Raw genomic sequence first — 14,159 nt, 5'->3', positions numbered from 1 at the left:
TACTACCGAAAAGCTAAACATTACATATAATTTGCAATTGGATTAGATGGACAAATTGATGTGAAGATTTGCGAAAAAGTTACACGTCTTCTCAGTGAGAATCGAACTCACGACTCCCCGATCTCTAGTTGGGGCGCGTTAACCACTACGCCATGAGAGGACTCATGAACGCAGAAGTTAACCTGAATTCGATTTCAGCTCAATAATCACGTGGTCCTCTTTCGCAAAGTGCACCTCTTTCGGAAGAATTAGATGCCCATCCAAACACAACGCTTTCTATATATATCCAATGCCTAGCCCGAGAGCGCATTGTTTTTTAGATATAGGAATAGCACACTACACTAGCCAGCAACTGCGCTGGCTGAGGTTTCTATTGTGTGGGCTTCCAATGGGTCGCGACGTTCTCAAACGACCGGTTACGGAACATGAGTCCGTTGCTCGATAAATACTTGTTTTAATTATGAATCGTGGTTTACGGCCAACCAGCCGAGTGGAAGTTTAACAACTACCGAAAAGCTAAACATTACATATAATTTGCAATTGGATTAGATGGACAAATTGATGTGAAGATTTGCGAAAAAGTTACACGTCTTCTCAGTGAGAATCGAACTCACGACTCCCCGATCTCTAGTTGGGGCGCGTTAACCACTACGCCATGAGAGGACTCATGAACGCAGAAGTTAACCTGAATTCGATTTCAGCTCAATAATCACGTGGTCCTCTTTCGCAAAGTGCACCTCTTTCGGAAGAATTAGATGCCCATCCAAACACAACGCTTTCTATATATATCCAATGCCTAGCCCGAGAGCGCATTGTTTTTTAGATATAGGAATAGCACACTACACTAGCCAGCAACTGCGCTGGCTGAGGTTTCTATTGTGTGGGCTTCCAATGGGTCGCGACGTTCTCAAACGACCGGTTACGGAACATGAGTCCGTTGCTCGATAAATACTTGTTTTAATTATGAATCGTGGTTTACGGCCAACCAGCCGAGTGGAAGTTTAACAACTACCGAAAAGCTAAACATTACATATAATTTGCAATTGGATTAGATGGACAAATTGATGTGAAGATTTGCGAAAAAGTTACACGTCTTCTCAGTGAGAATCGAACTCACGACTCCCCGATCTCTAGTTGGGGCGCGTTAACCACTACGCCATGAGAGGACTCATGAACGCAGAAGTTAACCTGAATTCGATTTCAGCTCAATAATCACGTGGTCCTCTTTCGCAAAGTGCACCTCTTTCGGAAGAATTAGATGCCCATCCAAACACAACGCTTTCTATATATATCCAATGCCTAGCCCGAGAGCGCATTGTTTTTTAGATATAGGAATAGCACACTACACTAGCCAGCAACTGCGCTGGCTGAGGTTTCTATTGTGTGGGCTTCCAATGGGTCGCGACGTTCTCAAACGACCGGTTACGGAACATGAGTCCGTTGCTCGATAAATACTTGTTTTAATTATGAATCGTGGTTTACGGCCAACCAGCCGAGTGGAAGTTTAACAACTACCGAAAAGCTAAACATTACATATAATTTGCAATTGGATTAGATGGACAAATTGATGTGAAGATTTGCGAAAAAGTTACACGTCTTCTCAGTGAGAATCGAACTCACGACTCCCCGATCTCTAGTTGGGGCGCGTTAACCACTACGCCATGAGAGGACTCATGAACGCAGAAGTTAACCTGAATTCGATTTCAGCTCAATAATCACGTGGTCCTCTTTCGCAAAGTGCACCTCTTTCGGAAGAATTAGATGCCCATCCAAACACAACGCTTTCTATATATATCCAATGCCTAGCCCGAGAGCGCATTGTTTTTTAGATATAGGAATAGCACACTACACTAGCCAGCAACTGCGCTGGCTGAGGTTTCTATTGTGTGGGCTTCCAATGGGTCGCGACGTTCTCAAACGACCGGTTACGGAACATGAGTCCGTTGCTCGATAAATACTTGTTTTAATTATGAATCGTGGTTTACGGCCAACCAGCCGAGTGGAAGTTTAACAACTACCGAAAAGCTAAACATTACATATAATTTGCAATTGGATTAGATGGACAAATTGATGTGAAGATTTGCGAAAAAGTTACACGTCTTCTCAGTGAGAATCGAACTCACGACTCCCCGATCTCTAGTTGGGGCGCGTTAACCACTACGCCATGAGAGGACTCATGAACGCAGAAGTTAACCTGAATTCGATTTCAGCTCAATAATCACGTGGTCCTCTTTCGCAAAGTGCACCTCTTTCGGAAGAATTAGATGCCCATCCAAACACAACGCTTTCTATATATATCCAATGCCTAGCCCGAGAGCGCATTGTTTTTTAGATATAGGAATAGCACACTACACTAGCCAGCAACTGCGCTGGCTGAGGTTTCTATTGTGTGGGCTTCCAATGGGTCGCGACGTTCTCAAACGACCGGTTACGGAACATGAGTCCGTTGCTCGATAAATACTTGTTTTAATTATGAATCGTGGTTTACGGCCAACCAGCCGAGTGGAAGTTTAACAACTACCGAAAAGCTAAACATTACATATAATTTGCAATTGGATTAGATGGACAAATTGATGTGAAGATTTGCGAAAAAGTTACACGTCTTCTCAGTGAGAATCGAACTCACGACTCCCCGATCTCTAGTTGGGGCGCGTTAACCACTACGCCATGAGAGGACTCATGAACGCAGAAGTTAACCTGAATTCGATTTCAGCTCAATAATCACGTGGTCCTCTTTCGCAAAGTGCACCTCTTTCGGAAGAATTAGATGCCCATCCAAACACAACGCTTTCTATATATATCCAATGCCTAGCCCGAGAGCGCATTGTTTTTTAGATATAGGAATAGCACACTACACTAGCCAGCAACTGCGGATGGGCTATTGAGCAAAAATATTACTTGGATGGGCATCTAATTCTTCCGAAAGAGGTGCACTTTGCGAAAGAGGACCACGTGATTATTGAGCTGAAATCGAATTCAGGTTAACTTCTGCGTTCATGAGTCCTCTCATGGCGTAGTGGTTAACGCGCCCCAACTAGAGATCGGGGAGTCGTGAGTTCGATTCTCACTGAGAAGACGTGTAACTTTTTCGCAAATCTTCACATCAATTTGTCCATCTAATCCAATTGCAAATTATATGTAATGTTTAGCTTTTCGGTAGTTGTTAAACTTCCACTCGGCTGGTTGGCCGTAAACCACGATTCATAATTAAAACAAGTATTTATCGAGCAACGGACTCATGTTCCGTAACCGGTCGTTTGAGAACGTCGCGACCCATTGGAAGCCCACACAATAGAAACCTCAGCCAGCGCAGTTGCTGGCTAGTGTAGTGTGCTATTCCTATATCTAAAAAACAAAGCGCTCTCGGGCTAGGCATTGGATATATATAGAAAGCGTTGTGTTTGGATGGGCATCTAATTCTTCCGAAAGAGGTGCACTTTGCGAAAGAGGACCACGTGATTATTGAGCTGAAATCGAATTCAGGTTAACTTCTGCGTTCATGAGTCCTCTCATGGCGTAGTGGTTAACGCGCCCCAACTAGAGATCGGGGAGTCGTGAGTTCGATTCTCACTGAGAAGACGTGTAACTTTTTCGCAAATCTTCACATCAATTTGTCCATCTAATCCAATTGCAAATTATATGTAATGTTTAGCTTTTCGGTAGTTGTTAAACTTCCACTCGGCTGGTTGGCCGTAAACCACGATTCATAATTAAAACAAGTATTTATCGAGCAACGGACTCATGTTCCGTAACCGGTCGTTTGAGAACGTCGCGACCCATTGGAAGCCCACACAATAGAAACCTCAGCCAGCGCAGTTGCTGGCTAGTGTAGTGTGCTATTCCTATATCTAAAAAACAATGCGCTCTCGGGCTAGGCATTGGATATATATAGAAAGCGTTGTGTTTGGATGGGCATCTAATTCTTCCGAAAGAGGTGCACTTTGCGAAAGAGGACCACGTGATTATTGAGCTGAAATCGAATTCAGGTTAACTTCTGCGTTCATGAGTCCTCTCATGGCGTAGTGGTTAACGCGCCCCAACTAGAGATCGGGGAGTCGTGAGTTCGATTCTCACTGAGAAGACGTGTAACTTTTTCGCAAATCTTCACATCAATTTGTCCATCTAATCCAATTGCAAATTATATGTAATGTTTAGCTTTTCGGTAGTTGTTAAACTTCCACTCGGCTGGTTGGCCGTAAACCACGATTCATAATTAAAACAAGTATTTATCGAGCAACGGACTCATGTTCCGTAACCGGTCGTTTGAGAACGTCGCGACCCATTGGAAGCCCACACAATAGAAACCTCAGCCAGCGCAGTTGCTGGCTAGTGTAGTGTGCTATTCCTATATCTAAAAAACAATGCGCTCTCGGGCTAGGCATTGGATATATATAGAAAGCGTTGTGTTTGGATGGGCATCTAATTCTTCCGAAAGAGGTGCACTTTGCGAAAGAGGACCACGTGATTATTGAGCTGAAATCGAATTCAGGTTAACTTCTGCGTTCATGAGTCCTCTCATGGCGTAGTGGTTAACGCGCCCCAACTAGAGATCGGGGAGTCGTGAGTTCGATTCTCACTGAGAAGACGTGTAACTTTTTCGCAAATCTTCACATCAATTTGTCCATCTAATCCAATTGCAAATTATATGTAATGTTTAGCTTTTCGGTAGTTGTTAAACTTCCACTCGGCTGGTTGGCCGTAAACCACGATTCATAATTAAAACAAGTATGAAAAGTTATTTATTTTTTGATAAAAGTTTTAAAAACTAAGCTAGTTGAAGATAAATACCATCAGATATTAAAGAAAATGTCTTGGGATATTCCCAATATTGAAAAATAATAGTTTTCTTTAGTAAATTGCATCTTTTTATGGGAGTGTCCATCTTGCCCGCAGTTTTTTTGATCGATGATAAAAAAGCTATTTTTTAACGTGTTACCTATTTGGGAAACTATTTATCACTTTTTAAAACTTTTAATGATTGGAGGTCAAAGTAATAATGTAAAAGATAAGAATGGTTACCAATTTTACCAACATAAGAACGTTTAAGTAGGCTTAACTCGTGCTTATCCTTAGGGTGCTCATCTTGCCCCGCCTGACCCTACTGGAACAAACTCACCGGATTGATTCTCTGAATGCATGTGCTGCCTGTCACTTCCGGATGGTTCGGTGAACTTGGGGCAGCCAAAAACTAACAGTACTAAGGACACAAATCAAACAAATCACTTTTTTCATTTTTCACTTTTCACTATTCCATTTCTGAATGTAAAATTGTATTCTAATATAACTGTATATTAAAATGGACAGAAAATTTTTCGACGAAAACACGCGCGAAACCGTGAGCAAAATCTATCGGACGACGCAAAACCGAACTGTCCTGCTTGGGCTTCACGAAGCACTTTCAAATCGGTTTAGCTAGCGTTCTTCGAAAATCGGTGGATCATCTGTGGGAAAGAGAGGGTTAAACTGAAAGCTATCGCTCCATGTCATGTATGAAAAAGAACGAAACTGAGCATAAATCTTATTTTCGCATTGAAAACCGCGTAAATCTTATTCATTCGTTGTCCATCGCCCACAGGTTCTCCCAGTCCGGCAATCTGAACCGGCACATGCGCGTCCACGGAACGAACGGCCAGGCTCTCATGACATGACAGCAGAAACAAACGCAGCAACCTCCTCCGCCACATCCCCCAGGGTCGTACCCACTTCCCTACGGGCAACTTCCGAGCGCGCTCCATCACTACAGTCGCACCTCGTCCACGCTGATGGCCGCTTCGGCTGGCAGTGGACCGTCCACTGGTTCGGCCTCATCCACTGCGGGAACCGCAGGAAGCACTTCCCTGACTGGATCGTCAAACTACGGAAGCACCATGCCGTTCTCCTCGGTTGGACATACCGCAGCCAGCAGTTCCTACAATGGGTTTAACTTCAAACCATTCGCACCGCCTCCGCCCCCGCCTCATCACCATCATCATCAGCTGTCCTACTTTGAAGAGTACCATCACTATCAACAGCAGCGCAACAAATACGACGATATTAGCCTCTTTAGGAACAACTTTGTAAATATATTCTAAGCGCTGGGCATTCTACGGATGGGTACTGGAGCCATAATGAACTTTGTCCCACTCTAATGGATACTTCGACATCACAAATTTCTTCAACCCAAAACGAGAACAAGACACAACGGACACCATCTCAAAAAATCTGTATTTTCTATAGCTAGAGCCGCTCTGATTGTTAGGTGTCAAGCCATTAATCGTTTCAATTCTAGTCACAGCTACCGTTTTATTCTGACGAAAAGAACATAACAAGAGAATCAAACAGCCAATCAACGAGCAAATCGGTTATCAATTAGACATGTTGGTAGCATATTACTCCCTAACTGTTGTACTGAATGTTGCAAGATAATTTGTATGCGGAAAGAAGGAGGACTTAATGTGTGATTCAAGCTAATCCAACCGAACAATAAAGACAGTGATGTTTAAGTCATTTGAGAGTGGTTTATTACAATCCCTGATTATCAGTGTGAGGATCCCAAGGGTTTCGTTATGGTTCCTATGAGATTGCTGGAGATTCGCAAGTGGCTTACATAGAAAACATACATAAAAAAAACTTTGTAAATTCACTTTCCCATGTCTGGTAATCTCATAATATTTTTCCAAGGTTCCCCCCATTTGCTTCATGATTTTCGTTTAGAATACTACCAACAATTCAATCAGAAATTTATCTAAGGTTAGTTATGAGCCTTCAAGGACTACTTCCAATGATTCTTCCATTGATTAACATTACATTTTCGGTTAGGTCTACTTTAAGAAATCATCCCGTACTTTTTTGATGGTTATTCCAGAAATAGCTTAAGGGGTGCCGCTTGGAATTTCTTATAATTCCTCTGACATTTTTATTCAGTATTTCTTAACAATTTCAACCAGAAATTCTTTTATACATGTTGGATAACTTTACCAACGTACTTTTGGAAGTCTTTCGGATCGCACTTTAAAACACCGCGTATAACTTTTCACTGGTTTATTCACACCGTTAGCTTATTCACTAGCATTAGGACCGTTCCTTTGCCTTCTCCAATATAAGAACTAAATTGCCTATTGGCTTGAGTGGCTTTTTATAGCCGCGAGGTAGAAATTGGAGAAGGCAAATGAGCTGGTTTGTAATTGGTTCTCAAAATATATCTTATAATCCTAACAATCGGCCATCCTGACCGTCATTTGACCCGAATGACGTAATTACTTTTGCACTTCTTCATCATTTTCGCTATCTTCTTCTAGAGGAATAAATCTTTTCATAAATTCAGCACATGTAGATGTTCGATTTGGCCCTTCGTGATTGCCTACTTTTTCCACATCATAACGATCATTTTTCTTCTTTTTAATTACACGGTAAGGTCCTAAGAACTTCTTTGCGATTTTCAAATGTGTTCCAAATTGAGTTCGATTGATTGCTACTAAATGTCCTACATCGTATTCGTTTGCATTTTTTCTGTGTTTATCAAATTGTTTTTTCATTTTCTCTTGTGTTTGTTGTATACTTTGTCTTGCATATTCTCTAATTTTGTCTCTTGATTCTTCGAAAAGTTTTATCCATTCTTGTTCTATAGTTTCTGCTAATTTAACATCCTCACGTGTTCTCATTTTTGCGCCAAATAATATTTCAAAAGGAGTCCTTCCAATACTTCTTTGCAGTGTATTATTCAAAAATCTTTGTAAATCTGTAACGTATTTGTACCACGATTCCGGATTATCAATGGCCAATTTTGCCAACGCTGGAACTATCACACCATGGATTCTTTCTACTTGGCCGTTGCCACGCGGTACTCCAGTTGTTATAAGTAAATGTTCAATCCCTTCGGATTCACAATACAAGTCAAAAGCTGTCGATGTAAAAGCCGAACCTCTATCTGATATAATTCTTTTTGGACTACCAAACACACTCTTTTGTAAATCAAGTTTCTTTATGACTTCATCTGCTGTAGTTGATTTTACTGGGTAAATCCACACAAATTTGCTAATAGAATCCATTACCGTAAAAATATAGCGATATTGCTTGCTTGATGCTGTTAAAGGTCCTAAGTGATCAATATGATATGTTGTAAGTTGAATTTCGTCTTTGGGAATGGGATACAATAATCCTTCCTTTTTTCCTGCTTTACGACTAGCTAAGATACAGGACACACAACTTTGAGTAAACCTATCCAGTTTAGCTGATAAATCATCAATCCAGTATTCTCGCATAATGAGCTCGCTCATCTTTTTTGATGCAAAATGCCCTTGCTCATGAATTTGACGGATAACAGAATTATGCATTGATTTCGGTATGACTAAAAGCTTGCCCCCTGCGTAATTTTTATACAGAACTCCATGATCCAAAAAATAATCATCGTAATTTCCAACTCCTAAAGCTTGAATTATTGCAGCGAGCATTTCATCTTTCCTTTGGCAAACTTTTATTTGTTCTATAACATTACTCTGTAGTAGAAGTACAACTGGGTTCCGACTTAGTGCAACATGGGTTCCGACTCTGCAACATGTTTCATACGTTCTCCTGGCCGATGTTCCAATCTGTATTCGTATTCTTCTAACAAAAGAGCCCACCCTGCAATTCTAGGCGAAATATCTCTTTTTTCCATCGTCATTTTGAATGCAGCACAATCCGTGGCAATTGTGAATGGAATTCCTAATAAATAAACGCGAAATTTTTTCAATGCAGACACTATTGCAAGAACTTCCAATTCATAACGGGGGTAATTTGATTCAACTGAGGAGGTTTTCTTACTGTAGTAATAAATTGGATGAAAACTACTATCGTTAGCAGATTTCTGCAGCAAGATCGCTCCGTATCCGATTTTAGATGCATCTGTGTGCAATTCTGTTAGAGCACTTGGACTATACAGTTTCAATGCAGGATTACCACATAACGCTTCTTTTAGCTTTACCACGGCTTCTCTTTCACTGGGGCCAAATACAAATACAGTTTCTTTTCGTAATAAGTCTGTGAGAGGCTTAGCAATAATAGAATACCCTTCTACAAATTTTCTAAAATAGCCGGTCAGCCCCAAAAACTGTTGCACCTCCTTGAAACTACTGGGTTCTGGAAAATTAGTAACCGCTACTATTTTATCCGGCGTTGGACGAATGACACCGTTATCAATTTCATGCCCTAAATGCTCAATTTAGTAGTAGTTGACATTTCTTCCATTTGATTTTCAAACCGTGCTTCTCTGCTATTTCTAGAACCATTTTCAGTCTCTCTAAAGCCTCTTTTTCGTCCTTTGCAGGGATTAGTAAATCATCAATGTAAACGATAACAATTTTTTTCTCTATAAGTTCTCGGAAAATATCATTATTAAAACGTTGAAACACAGTTGGTGAAATACTTAACCCGAACGGAGTTCTGAGGAACTCATATTGCCCCGATGGAGTTACAAAATCAGTAAATTTTATACTCGTTTCATCTACTGGCACGTGAAAAAATCCATTTTCAAGATCTAATGTTGAAAAAATTCTCGCAGAATGAAGTTCATCAATAATATCCTCTATCAATGGTATCGGAAAATGATCACGCACAATCAATTTATTTAGTTTCCTATAATCAACACACAATCGCCTAGTCCCATCTTTTTTATGCGCTAAAACAATAGGGCTGCTGTATTCCGAAGTGCTCGGTCTAATAATTCCCTCTTCTAGCCATTCAGCTACCTGTTTATCTACTATTTGCTTCTCTAAAGGAGCTAGTCTACGTGGCAATTGCTCTATAGGAGAATCATTTTTCAAAATAATTTTCAACTTAACTCTTGTTTCTGCGTTTTGTCGTGGTGTGTAATTTTCAATCAAATTTCTAACATCTTCTCGTATCTCAATGTTTTTAATGTGATCCAACGGATCATCTTCTACCTCATCTGTTGTGATCCTCATCGCGAAATTCTCTTCCTTAGGCACAAATTTAGCTCCATCAGCAGTTACGCTAACGTCTCCGTAGATCGATAAATTTCTTCCAATTATCACGCTCTGAGGCATATCTTTTGAAGAGAGGACATCAAAAACCATACGGAGAGAAGTATGTTCAATTTGTACATCTACCCGTGTGGAGCCAAGAGTCCAAATAGTGCCATTAAGCGTTATTAACCTTTTTTTCTCGCGTTCATCGACTATCAAATTCAATTTATCAGCCCAATCTTCTCGCAACAAAGACACATCGGCACCAGAATCAAAAAATGCTTCGACAGGTAAATTTTCTAATAAAACTGACATATAAGTTCCCTTTGAAACCATTGAAGATTTGCACACATTGACATTTTTATCACCAAATCTTTTGGGACATTCTCTGGCTAAATGACCGACCTTTCCACAGCTATAACATGCTGCACTCTTTGGTATATTATTATACCCATTAGGCGATTTCGATTGATAACCACTGTCGAAACGGGAATAACCGTATCTCTTCTCCGTATTTGCAGTTGGCATTCGACTCTCCCTAGTAAACTTATTATCTTTTATTACCTGATATACACGTAGTTTCTCTCTGAACTCGCTAACAGATTTTGCTCCATAAAGCAACATCTTATCAGGGCCATTATAATTGATGCCATTAATAGTGTGAGTGATAATCGATTCTGAGTCTACATTTGCTTTTGCTCCGATTTCTCGCATAACCAAAAAGTATTCGAGAACGTTTTCTCCCAAATTCCTCTTGCGTGCCCTTAGCCGCTCATGAACCAGAGCACTATTTTCTCTGTGTTCAAACTCAGCAATTAAAAAATCTCTGAGTGCCCTCCAATTAGTAATGTGGTGAGCGCTATTAAGCGACATTTTCGCCAAGCCAATCAGCTTACGCTTCGCCACTACAAATTTACGTATGTCGGATAAACCAATCGTCTTTGACATCTCTTCAAAGTCAGTAATCCATTTGTGCACAGGGTACAGATCTGTACCAGAAAATTCGGAAAAAGCTGATTCAATTTCACTTACCGTCAGACGCTGATTGAAGCCATCCCGGGTAGAGGTGAATAACAAAATAATGGTACAATAACAACAAATTTTGCAATCATATCTAGTTTAACCATTATTATGTTATTAATATATGACATAAATATCTTATCAATAGCAAAACATACAATCATAGCAAAATTTGTCATTGTATGTTATACTTGAAAGTCATGTAATAACTAATCAATAACAAAATATACTATCATGGTAAAATTTGTTATTTGTGCAAAAATACTAAAAACACATTAAATATCTAAAGAATAACAAACATCGCCATCACAGTAAAATATGTCATTATTTTAATATTTGAAAACTTTATTGAAATAATTCATGAGAACAAACCAACATCAAATTTTGCCATAATAGCTCATTTTACAATTCGTATGATATTCATTGAAGATTTAAAAAGCAAATGTTTTTTGCAGGAAAGCTAAAAGTTTATTTTTCAATCATGCTCAATTTAGATATAAAAGTCAAAGAACTAAAATTACCATTATTTTGATTTACTCGTGAATAGCTTAGTTAGTTATTATTTTGTTATCAATATTAAAATAATAACATATTTTGTTATTTACTGTTGCCCATATTTTTACTATTATTTTGTTATTACAATGGCAAAATATGATATTATTTAGTTTTTATGCCATATAAACTTAGTTATTATTTTTGTTATTTTATCTTTTATTTCAAACAAACAAAGAACAAATTTTGCTATTCAAACATTCTATTTTAATGGTAAGTTTTGTTATTCTTTTGCAATTTTCCTCTACCCGGGTAACCCCAGCGTAGTTGCTGCTGTTATCACATCTCATTGCCCTTGCAACATTTCCTTCATCTCGACCATTGCCGATACCCGGGTAGAGGAAAATTGCAAAAGAATAACAAAACTTACCATTAAAATAGAATGTTTGAATAGCAAAATTTGTTCTTTGATTGTTTGAAATAAGAGATAAAATAACAAAAATAATAACTAAGTTTATATGGCATAAAAACTAAATAATATCATATTTTGCCATTGTAATAACAAAATAATAGTAAAAATATGGGCAACAGTAAATAACAAAATATGTTATTATTTTAATATTGATAACAAAATAATAACTAAATAAGCTATTCACGAGTAAATCAAAATAATGGTAATTTTAGTTCTTTGACTTTTATATCTAAATTGAGCATGATTGAAAAATAAACTTTTAGCTTTCCTGCAAAAAACATTTGCTTTTTAAATCTTCAATGAATATCATACGAATTGTAAAATGAGCTATTATGGCAAAATTTGATGTTGGTTTGTTCTCATGAATTATTTCAATAAAGTTTTCAAATATTAAAATAATGACATATTTTACTGTGATGGCGATGTTTGTTATTCTTTAGATATTTAATGTGTTTTTAGTATTTTTGCACAAATAACAAATTTTACCATGATAGTATATTTTGTTATTGATTACTTATTACATGACTTTCAAATATAACATACAATGACAAATTTTGCTATGATTGTATGTTTTGCTATTGATAAGATATTTATGTCATATATTAATAACATAATAATGGTTAAACTAGATATGTTTGCAAAATTTGTTGTTATTGTACCATTATTTTGTTATTCACCTCTACCCGGGTAGTGTTATTATTAACACAATTCAAATTTCTTCGCTGCTCATCATCTTCTTCAACTCGACCATTGCCGACAGGGACATTGCTAGCACTATTCACATTTCTTTGCAGCTCAATTTCTTCATGATATTCACCAGTGTTGTGAAAAACTCAATTTCTCACAACTCACGCTTGAGATTTTTCATGCGTGAGTTGTCAATCATGCAACTCAGCAGTCAAAAAATCATGGATGAGTTGGCTCACCTTTTTAACTCATTGTCTCGTATTTCCACAGTTTACTCACATACGGCAATAATTTCTTGTTAGTCTGGTAAAATTATGTTAATCCTTTGTAACGTAAACCACAACATTCAGGTTCCACGAGTTTTTGCCGGGTTTTGCGACTGAATCATTTTTTACGGTTTGAGTTGATTGAGTTGATTTTGCGTCAAAATCTCAAGCGTGAGATTTGAGGATCAGATCTCTAATGAGTTTGCTCTCACGGGAGAGCGTATTGATTGAGATTTTGAGTGTGAGTCTATCAACACTGATATTCACTTCTATTTATTTCAAATTCTGGGTACAAAATACCGCCATTAGGCGTACTACACACTTAAACGGTTTCGCCGAGAACCCAACAGCTGATATCTCGGTAATAATTTGACGATTCTCGGTAAAACTTTTACCGAGATCTCGGTGAACGTTTACCGAATCTCGGTAACGTTCGCCGAGATCTCGGCAAAAAATTCGGATTGCCGAAATCTCGGTAAAATAAGTACCGAAATTCGGCGTTAAAAATTACCGAATTCTCAGCTGTTGGGTTCTCGGCGAAAAATTTTACTGAGGTCGGTGAAATAATTTAAGTGTGTACAACTTCGCAGAGGCGTATTGTTGGTGCGTCTTTCTTCTAACGCACTGGTGAGCCTCGAGTTTTCCATTCTTAAACTGTCGATCACACTTTGCATAGCAGTCATTTGTTCTGTTAAATTCACTACGCTCATATTCGAAAAGTTCAGTTGATTGATCATATGAGCAAAACGGTTATTGTTCGGATCACGTGGTGGTAGACCATAGTTCACCACAGGTGGAGGGGGAGGTGGAGGCAATGTTTGATTAGGTGGAATAAAGGGAGGAGGTTGAAGAAATTGGCGAGGGGATGGAGGAGCTCCGTACCCGTACGGTGGTAGGTTCGCCATTAGAAAGATTCGCAAATTTGCGAGCACAATAGTTCACAGTCTGTTTTTACCTCGTTCGGTGGCCTTTGACCGGTCACACTTTCAATGTTTTGGCGCCGCCGCTCGAGAGGTAGGCTGTTTAACACTGATTGGCGCGCTTTGAAACTGTTATTCGAGAAAAAAACGCACCTTCGCGCGCTTTGGCAATGCTTTCGATGAAGAAAAGCACTAAATAATTCACTTATTTCACTTATGATTTAGTTCGAATTCAATTAATGTTTTGCCTAATCACTAGATTTCAAATTCAATGTCTTAACTCAAACTAATCACTAATGGTTTATATCTAACTATGTACACTATTTCTTCAAAAACTTCAGTACTTTACGTGTCCCTTGAC

General features: G+C 38.8%; 1 protein-coding gene across 4 annotated transcripts in view; it reads left to right on the top strand.

Moving 5' to 3' along the window:
- Positions 1 to 6,486, top strand: part of LOC110674063 (protein glass) — a 59,412-nt gene extending 52,926 nt beyond the window's left edge. For all 4 annotated transcript variants that reach the window (XM_021837432.1, XM_021837431.1, XM_021837433.1 and 1 more), the window contains one exon: positions 5,576 to 6,486. In XM_021837432.1, the coding sequence (XP_021693124.1) occupies positions 5,576 to 5,648 (73 nt within the window). In that variant the 3' untranslated portion in view covers positions 5,649 to 6,486. The remainder of the gene's footprint in view (positions 1 to 5,575) is intronic.
- The last annotated feature ends 7,673 nt before the right edge of the window (positions 6,487 to 14,159 follow it).

The sequence above is a fragment of the Aedes aegypti genome, chromosome 1 (genome assembly GCF_002204515.2).
Source record: "Aedes aegypti strain LVP_AGWG chromosome 1, AaegL5.0 Primary Assembly, whole genome shotgun sequence".
NCBI classification, from domain to species: Eukaryota; Metazoa; Arthropoda; class Insecta; order Diptera; family Culicidae; genus Aedes; species Aedes aegypti.
Note: the sequence above shows the minus strand (reverse complement) of the source record. Positions and strands in the feature narration are given on the sequence as shown.